The sequence below is a fragment of the Amblyomma maculatum genome, chromosome 3 (assembly GCF_055883805.1).
Source record: "Amblyomma maculatum isolate TAMU_Amacu chromosome 3, ASM5588380v1, whole genome shotgun sequence".
Classification (NCBI taxonomy): domain Eukaryota; kingdom Metazoa; phylum Arthropoda; class Arachnida; order Ixodida; family Ixodidae; genus Amblyomma; species Amblyomma maculatum.
In genome coordinates, this window is record NC_139346.1 from 42,281,436 (window position 1) to 42,291,580 (window position 10,145).

The 10,145-nt window shown below is 44.3% G+C and overlaps 1 protein-coding gene across 1 annotated transcript; it reads left to right on the forward strand.

Annotated features, from left to right (window-relative positions):
* Window positions 1-7,991: 7,991 nt before the first annotated feature.
* Window positions 7,992-9,459, forward strand: LOC146194650 (uncharacterized). The gene is made up of 6 exons (XM_084597486.1): window positions 7,992-8,028; window positions 8,212-8,247; window positions 8,423-8,515; window positions 8,609-8,659; window positions 8,784-8,831; window positions 8,888-9,459. Exons 1-6 carry the CDS (start codon window positions 8,003-8,005, stop codon window positions 9,138-9,140), a joined length of 507 nt encoding a protein of 168 aa, XP_084453612.1. The 5' UTR covers window positions 7,992-8,002; the 3' UTR covers window positions 9,141-9,459.
* The last annotated feature ends 686 nt before the right edge of the window (window positions 9,460-10,145 follow it).

Below are 10,145 nucleotides of genomic sequence, written 5' to 3' on the forward strand. Positions count from 1 at the left end.
GTTTTGGTTCAGTGCTTTTCATGCTTATAAACATTACAAATATGTGCTCATAGATAATGAAAAACCAGACGTCATCACCGATAATCATCGTAATGAAACGATAATGAAACGTAACAGCCGTTGTACGTCTGTCTAATTGTATTTGGTCACTTACGAAGCGTGTATGGACCTCTTCGCAAAGGTGGAACAGTTGACCGCACTACGCTGCGTGGAAAGAGAGAAGTTTCAACTGCAGACAGCGTAACATAAACAAAGTGGCACCGAGAGGGCAGCTGGGCGCATTTCACTGTGACAAGAGAAAAGTGCTTGCCTACATGTAAACTGAATTACCGGATTCCTTCGGCGCACACGCAGTGGCATTAGTGGGGCCAAATAGGGCTAATGCGCGTGCGCAGCCGGCACTCTCTACTTCTCTGTGCGTCTACGCTATGCTCAAAATAGTAAGCCTCGAAGCCGTGGATTCATATTTCAAGGCCAGGGGTCTGTTTTAATAATAATAATAATAATAATAATAATAATAATAATAATAATAATAATAATAATAATAATAATAATAATAATAATAATAATAATAATAATAATAATAATAATAATAATAATAATAATAATAATAATATTATTATTATTATTATTATTATTATTCACCGTAAACGCTTTCGCGGACATTTAGTGCATGTGGTGGGTTGACGGAATGAAGCGCGTGTCTGTATCGGGCGGTCATGCAGAACAGAGTACTGATATCCACCGCGGCACACGCCCATCGCCACTGTTTTTAGACTGCCGCAATGAAAAAAATCGAACGTATTTATTAGCACAATGACAGCCTCCCTTTACGAGCGCACATGGTCATCCCCGATTAGTCATCGCGGTGAAATTCCAAGCTTTTTGGGTGTTTCTTGCACCTCATTTCGGTTTTGTACCGAAAAAAAAAGTAAATAAATGTCGCGCTTGGTTTTGACATAGGACATCGTTTTCTTCACACCTTCGAACACGTCAGTTAGTTTTAGTAAAGTAAGTAGAGGAGGCTCAGAATTTTTGCCTCCGAATGGCTGAATGTCGATTGACACCCCCGAAATTAAATATGCTACGATGTGTGGAGCGGAAATCACATGACAGTCTGATTCGGCGCGCAGTTTTGACGTCGAGGTCACCAGCGGCATTTTTCTCTTTTTTTACTGAAAGCATTTCCGATAACAAACATGCAAAGCAGTAAAAGAAAATAAAACCAAAGTCTAACGCTAGTTGTAATCCTTACTGCTTAGCATCAAGGAGCCACGTGGTCTTACTCAAAAAGATTAAGAAACATAAGCATAGTAGCACAGCTAGCGGTGCGAAAGCAATTCCAAGCAAACACGCAGAAGACACGCGGCAATATCTACCAAGGCAGCAGTTGTTGCTTCCCTCAGGAGATAGGAGCCTGAGTCTTGCACGAAGGCACATTCACGAACTGGGCTGAACCTGTTCAATCCGTTTCGAAATGATTTTTGATAACAATACCACGTCAATTCGATGTAGACAGCTGTATGTCGAGACCTTGCGGTGAAACCCACAGTTGACCGCGTCGAGTTATCGCTATAGCTTCGTTCCCACGTGTAGCGAACATCACCCATTTTTGCTGTGCACAGATAACAAATGGCGACCACGCCTTGCAGACTACTTTTTTTTTTAGTGATAGGAAAACAAATTTCCACTCCTTTGCAATGATAAAATCGGAAATAAATGGGAGGGAATGGAAACATAACGTTCAAAAAACAAAATTACTTGAAACAGCATCGCCGCAGAAGAAACTGCATAAATATTCGCAGCATCTGCCATTTTCTTGGTTTAGAGAAATTGCTTGAAGGGTCTATCAACTAGCATCTTGAGCGTTCACGAGCATACTTCAGCCGACTGATTGGAAAGTCATTCTAAGGAGTTCTTGTGTGGACAAAAAAAGCAGGAGAATAAGGGTTAGGTGCAACAAGTGGCCCTGAACCAGCTCTGCCATTGTTCAACTCTAATCCTGCTGAAACGCTGCATGGCATAGTGAAACAACAAAACATTGGGGTGAGATCAACGGATTGCCACCATGATTGATCTCATGATAGAGGAAGAGAGAAGGACAGGGACTGGTCATTTTGGGCAAGGGCTAAAAATATACAGGCACGAGGGACAGGCAAACCGCTTTGTCCCATGTCTCTCGACCATCCCTGCCTCTTTTCTGCGCTTTGTCAAAATGAGCAAACTCCACCAACTAGCCCAAGAAACAGCATTGCAGAGAGACAGTGTGCCTAAAGCTCATAGCCGCTTTTTGTAAGCCTACAAAAGCTAGTAAATTCAGACTAGATTGACCAAAATTGACCAAAATAATCTGGGCATGCACTGGGAAAATGTTTTGTCTAACATGAAAATGAATACATTCCGATGCCTGTGCTGCTTAGCATTCGTCAAGTTTTTTCTCTCAGTGTGGCGATTGAAGAAAGTATAAAGGCATACCACTTCCCCAAAGTACATCCAAAATTGCGTCATGTTGGGGGTAGAAGTGGCGTGGGGTGAAGGGAACTACTGGAATACATAAGCCCCGACTCCAAACACACATGTGTCATGCACTGCCGCGCTAACGTCGTCGCACGCGTCAGCCAAAGCCGGTCTGCACATGCGCGCAGCGCCTGCATGCATCGCGAGCTCTGATGCTTTGATCTGTCCCTGCCAGATATCTGGCGCGTGCTACACGCGCCTAAAACTAGCGAGGGGTTGGGACCGCGCGGCTGTCCCCTACTACGTTCTTCTCGTCCTGAAGTCCAGTTAGCTCCCCCTGCTTCTTTTCTTCACAGAATAGTTTTCTTCACGGTTTTCAAATTTTCTCAGTCCGCGCGAGAGGGTGAGCGAGCCAGCACCACGAACATGCAAGTGCATTCCCCTTTTGCGACGCCTGCCGTGACGGCGGCGTTGACGTCGCGGCGCATGGAAAGTGCTTTGGAGTACCCGCTTTATTTATGGCAGTTACGGGGGTTTACCTACAGAAGGAATGTGAGGATTGACAGCCATGTTTGTCAGTTCTTCGATTTTTCGTGCTGTTTCCTCGGGCTGTTTTTCTTTTTTCCATCAATGATGAAACAAACCCTTCACACATTCGTGGGGACAATGTTTGCAAACGGTGTAGGTTCGCCAGTACTTGTCTAAATGGGGCGATCCCCCCCCCCCCCCCCCCCCTTCTTCATTGGAACCGCAGATGAATCAACAAGGGTATCTTATTGTACGATCCCCACACATGTCAAAAGAATCATGGGGCTGGCAAATTTCAAGTTATGAAATCATTGTCAAGAAACACATGTGCTAGTTGCAAAGCGGCGCATATTTAGATAACTGCTCGTGATGTCGTACTTTTCTGGTCGTCTTATTGCTCAGAATATGTTTATTTATTTATTTTATTTACATTACCCCTCAGGGAGGCATTACATATATTTTGGATATATTTCAAAAATATGTTGCACTCCCGCTCTCGAGTGCTGCTAGTATGGCAGTCCGCTTTCTCAACGCACCTTATAGCTAAAAATGTCGCAACAAGAGCGCAGACTGACTTGAAACTAGAGCTCGCGGTAGTTATTGTAGCTGGAGTACCATTACTAATGTACGCTTACTACCAGCGCTGGTGCATTCGCCTTCAGCCCACCTGCTCATGTTGCTGTATATAGCACAAGTAGCTCAATCTAAAACATCAATCTATTCGTTGTGTCGTCTTCTGACCTTGTGCTCCCGTCCACGTTCCGCGCGGTCACCTCAAGATGCATAAGCAACACGCCCAAGCTGCTATTCTAAATAAAAACAAAAATGGGGGAGGGGGAGGGGCGGTTAGCTTACCGTCAACACTATATAGCCTCGTGTGTTTCAATGGAAATGCCTCCCCCCCCCCCCCCCACCCTCACCAGGGAAAAATGAAAGCGGTCAGCGCGTTATGGAAAGGAAAGTACGCACACCCACATATATCAGCGCGCACGTTTTTTTTTCTACTTTTATTACAACAGAAAAATTACCGACGATTACGTTACTTCCTAATGCGAAATTTTGGCATATCTCATTGGCTGTTCCAGCTTTTTGATAGATTGAGGCAAAGACAACTTTTTTATTTTATTTTTCACACGTATTTTTTCAAGAAACACTCAACTAACAGTTCTTGACTGTCATGAAGGAAGCTTTGTGGATCAGGAGTTCGCGTAAGGCAGCGCATGGACCTTTAGGAGCGTTGCGCAGCGAAGGGATAGCAGCGACTGACTGATGCCGCTGACGCCGCTAGCGAGTCAAGTCAACATGGCTCTGCGTTTCGGCTTATGATGTATGCACCACGATCCACTTACACCGGAAAACACCGTCGCCACCAGAAAGGAAAAAGGTAGGGGGAGGGGGGGGGGGGGGGGAGGGACACGCAGCGGCGAATGGTGGCAGGAGCGTGCGCTGCCCTGGCTGCGGAGCTGGTTACAGGGGACAACGCAGACGGCGACGCGAAACGCAGGAACGGGCGCCAAAGAGCTGGGCTCTAAAAAAAAAAAAAAAAAAAAGAAAGCTGTTCAGCACGCCAAATGGCCACATCAGGGCAGCGCGAGGAAGTACATGTCCGGACAAATTCTAGGGGCAGTAAGTAACCGAAGGGCGTCTTGCATTATTCTTTTGTTGCACATACAACGGCAGAAACGAATCCTTTGACTCCAAAGAATGCCTCAGTGGCAGCCAGTTATGCATTTTACCGTGGTTAGCGCGAGTGATTGCCGTTCTATGCTTGTTATGAAAGCAGGTGATGCTGGTAGTGAATAAATAAATAAGTAAATAAATATATAGAAAGTACACTGGATTCGCAATGCAGCAAAGACGTACATCTAACCAATGAAGAGTACAGAGGAGATTCAAAGGGGAAGGGTCGAGAAGGAGCGGTCTAACGCGCTTGCGAAACTAACCCGCTTCTACTGGCGACGTTGTCTCGTAACTGTCTGTTACCCTCCCCTCTCCAATTCATTTCCCCCAAAATTTAGCCTGAATGCATTGCGGCAGCTGCGTGGTGCTTACCCTTTTGGTAGGTATTTCACACCTATTTCGCAATGCCGACTCTCCTCTCTAAGGTAAAATGAAATTGGCCATCGCCCTTTTCTCAGCTCATTAGGTTACCAACGTCAGTTTCTATGGTTAGAAAAGCCCGAACTAAAAAAAAAGAAAAAGAGAAAAGAAAATGATTACTGTTGATTGAAACCGACTTTATTGCAATTTTATTATTTATTTATTTATTTATTTATAATATCCTCAGGGTACAGTTGTACGTTACAGAGGGGAGGGGCGCATACAGGATATATATATAAAACAGAAGGTTAACAAAAGCGCACAAATCTGAAAAACAAAGCAAATAAAAAAGAACAAGGTACATGTGCAATTTAGGAAATTTAGGAAAACGGCATAGGTGTTAAAAACAACAATATAAAAATATAATAAGCAACAGTATACAATGATGTTATGCAAATAACCATACAGTAAGTTTTAAAACTAAGCAAAAAAGAAAGATTGCAGCGCGGATTTAAATTTTTGTTCTTCAGTTATACTTGTTAGTGATGCAGAGAGGTCATTCCAATCATTATAGGTGCGGGGAAGAAAGGAGTTAAAATAGGCAACTGTGTTTGTGTGCGGAATGTTTACCTTTTGACTATGGTTACGGCGAAACGAAATGTAGGATGGTGGCTGAACCCATGAGGAACGCAAGGTGGAGTTATGGTAGTATATTTTGTGAAAAAGTGAGAGGCGGGATAGTTTTCTTCGAGTAGATAACAGCGGGAGATGTAAGTATGCTTTCATATTAGTAACGCTGGCTGTCCTTTGATAGTTATTTAGGATGAACCGGGCTGAGCGATAACGTTTGATAAAAGTAGTTCTGCACCAGAGAGCTCGCAAGAATATCCTACTATAAATGCCATAACTTCAAAACTGATAACAGCTCAAAAGATGGGTATCAAAGGAAAGACAATACAGGTGTCGATTTCAGCCAGAGTTCATGACGAAACTACCAAAGATGTATACTTCGTCTCACAAAATGTTTTTAGTACTGTGAAAGGCCGGGGCGCCATGGACCAAGAGCACTTGGACACTTGCGCGCGAGCGAGGCAAACGCGTTTCCCTTTTTTTTGTACTTTGTAACTAATGTACAAAGCTGCCCCTGTAATTTCTTGTTATAGCTCCCCTCTGAACTTCCCCTCGCTTTCCTCTCCCCATCATTTTGCTTTCCCGCCGGCTGCAGCTTTGGCGCTTCAGATTTTAGGTAGCAGTTGAAGGGGCCGGCAGCACTCTTTTCCTTCCTTTTGTTTGAATAACCGTTATCCACACCCCCTATAATAGGCAATTGTGCTCCCACTGTCGCCCTTGCCGATTCGAGGGGTGCGTCGGAGCACAATTACCTATTGCAGTGCGCATTTGAATGGGCCAGGGAGCCCCTGCCTTTAGCAGTGGTGCAAATCTCTTGTGAGTCAAAGTATAGTATACAAAGGCCACATAAATATCTTCCATCATATCGCACCTTTCCATTTTTGGTATACACTTGAGCTATCCTGAACATATATCGACGATGTATCATCAACTCGCTCAAGCTTCCACTCTATCCAGAACAGTGAACAACAAAACGAGGTGGTACTTTTCATTTACGTTACGCACATTCGGTCATGGCCGAATCGAGCGGCGGCGGTCCGCATCGCCGCTCAAGTTCAGCCGTGATAAGGCAAGCTAGCACCCCGCAGTCCTGCTATCCGCAGTAGTCAAGCTAAGAACAGGTGAACGCTTCCCCCTGCGCACGGCGGGGAGAAGAATGGGGCTTTGAAAACCCACCCTCCAACAAAAGAAAGCTTCTCTACAAAGCAATGGTTGGGTCCCTCCGCCAACTGGGGGCAAGGCCGATAGGCACTTTCTCAGTCCTGAATCAGTGGCGTAGCCTGGTGGCAGAATTTGAACTAATTCCAAAATGGCCACCGTGGGACCCCCGCCTTAAAGGCCCGTTCACACTACGCCAGATATCCTGCGAGCGAAGCGAATTCGGTCGCTTTTGACGCCGACCGAGGCGGAAAGCGACGCGGAAAGGGCGATCGGTCCCCGACCGATTTTTTCCGCTTTCGCCGCGGTAGGAAGTGTCGTTTTGGGCGTCACATCCTGCGTATTTTCAACATGGCAGCCACCGCGTCTGTGACTCCGACGTTCTCCGTGGAGATGTTTATCGACGCCATAAAGGAGCACCCGATACTCTACGACAAGAGCCATTTAAATTTTAAGGACGTGGCGTACAAAGATCAGTTATGGGAAAAAATCGGCAAAGAAATGGGCGTCAGTGGTAAGTACAACTGCTATTCCTGCTTGCTCGCGCCGATGCATGCCGATGCCGGAGCACAGCTCGACTTTTTCAGGGCCAGTATTATGTTTTTGTGCCTAGTCTCAGTCACACGTAAGCAATAATTTTGCCCGCGCCGCTGCTTGTTACTATCCGGTGCATGCGCAGCTCGTGCGCCGTGGCTCGCCCGAGCGTACGCGCATGACGCTGACGGCACCGCGAAAGCAGCGCAGTACAATGCGAAAGGTTCTGGGCGACAGTGGTGAGCGTTACTTATTTTTATCGAATCATAATCTGCGCCGGCAGCCGATGCACGGGAATGATGCCCGCAAGCGATAGTGGTTGTGTTATTGTCGACCAAAGACAGAACTGCTGACGAGTGTTGTGGCAGAGCATGAATAGCCGTTCAAAATAATCGTAGCTGCTGCGCTGAATGGCTTGAAAGGCCGCAAAACATGAAAATGAGAAGGCCATCAATTCTCTTCACGCTAATTTACAACCGAAGAATAACAGTGCCTTTTATTTTTTGTAGGTTCGCTGTGCCAAAAAAAATTTAAAAATTTGAAGGACACCTTCATGAAGATCAGGAATCAAATAAGAACAACTATGAAGAGCGGTGCCGGTGCCGCAGACGTCACCACTATTAAATGGAAACATTTTCCACAGATGCAAGCGATCATGGAACCAGTTTCGAGAGACCCTATGTGAGTAGAGTAATTTCCCAAAATGTACAAGATATGTAGCCTAGCTTGTTTGTTGTGTTATCCATGCGAAGCCTCGGGAGGGAACAAAACCTACACTCAATATATGACTGTTACAAATTATCAAGATTTTGGAAACAAAATGCAAGTTATCATGCTCTCCTTATGTGTAAATATATTTTGCAGGCTCTACTCAAGTCTCGATTTTGCCCCTTCCCAAGAGTAAGTTGATAAAAAATGTTCTACGTACTTTCTCACATATAAGTTATGATATCTGCTACTCATGACCAGGCCTAAAATGAATGTGTTGCAGTTTTATTGCATCAACTTAGTTAGGCCATAAAAAATTACAGGTTTATTCATGTAATAATTGCTGTTCACTGTTCACTGGAAGCAGAAACCAGCAAGATCACGCTGAACTGCCTGGAACGTCCTCTTCTTCTGTTCAGTCAAGCGGCCCAGCCACACCAGTAACAGCTGCAACTGAAAGGTAAACATCCCTGAACGTAGGCATACAAAACAACAGTCATTAAAATGTAATGCGATCAGTACAAGCATGACATTTGCACTTTCAATTTTACAGCCATCTCGTGACAAACGAAACTGCAGATGAATGTGATTCTGACATTGAAAGGTAGGTGGAGCACTCGACACGAGCTTTTTTCTCTTGTAACACACACCTGCACCTCGGCGCTTGCTATAGTGCTTCTAAAATGAGTGCATTTCACTGCTCAGAAGGCTTTAATTTTTTTTAAAAGGACTCCAAGGCCAAAAAAAGCCCGGCAGTCACCAAGGAGACAACAGAGGTAAAACAGAAATTGATGAACAATGCATAACTGCTACAGCATTTTTCAACTTGCAGCCCATCTAAAGCCCCTCAACATGCTGCTGTCGCTGCTGCCTGTATGGAGCACTTGCAGTTGGTGCGGACAGACAGGCAGCAGAGGCATCAACATCAGCGGGAGCCACAAGATGCTGTGCACCACATATGCATGGCACTTGCTGCGCAGCTCCGAACGCTTAATCAAAGGGATCAGTGTGATACAATCTTTGAAATCCAAACCTTAATATATCACAAGATGCAAAGAGCCATGAATGAAGATGAATCAAATTAACAGTTTATATCTTTGATAGCATTTCTTCCCTTCTAAGTGTAGCTCTGTATTGCCCAGTAATACATAAAAAATGGTAATTGTTGAGAATAAAACTTTACACAATTAGAATTAGTAAATACGCTAATATATGAGGAGTTAAAGCAATAAAACTACACAGTGAGACGCATGCAACAAAGGGATAAAAAAAATTTTGAACTATTTCATCACAGGCCCATGCAGCGGCACGACCACTGAAATGGGTTGTGGGATTTTAATGCCCTGAAGCAACACATGGTGAAGGGCTTTGAATTAATTTAGACCATTTGAGGCTCTTTAATGTGCAGTGACATTGCATAGCACATGGAGTGTTATGCTGTTTGTGAAAACTAGTTATTATAGTAAAAGCTTTTGCATGTGTTCTCCTCACAGCACTGACACCTAGCCGTATTGAACATTTGAATTAATGTCCTACTGTAGCTGTGAAAGAGCAAAGGACCAGAATACACTGACGGGCAAAGCACGCTATGTCTGTGTTTTTAGTCCTTTGTTTTTTCATACCTACAGTAGCATAATAAGAAAGTTGAGAATGAAGAACCAACTAGGCACATTAGCAGCTTTACTGACATATTGAATATATTTGTAAATATGGTTTGTGTACTTCTGAAAAGCTGTGGTGTTCTCCTGCAACCACACATATAAAACAACTCACATTTCTACACTCAGTGGTGTTTGCATTCAAGGCATTACAGGGGTAATCACTGCCACCTTTCCACAGCTGTGACTGCATGTGCCTTATTTTCTGTGACTGCATGTGCCTTATTATTTTCTGCCAAGTGTAACTGTAACATACATATGTTAAGCATATTTTTTTTTAGTAGATGGCCAAGTGTGCAAAGGTGCTGTCATCAGTACAAGCAAACTAACCGTGCAATATAATGTGTGCTATGTCTGTGTTTTTAGTCCTTTGTTTTTTCATACCTACAGTAGCATAATAAGAAAGTCGAGAATGAAGAACCAACTAGGCAC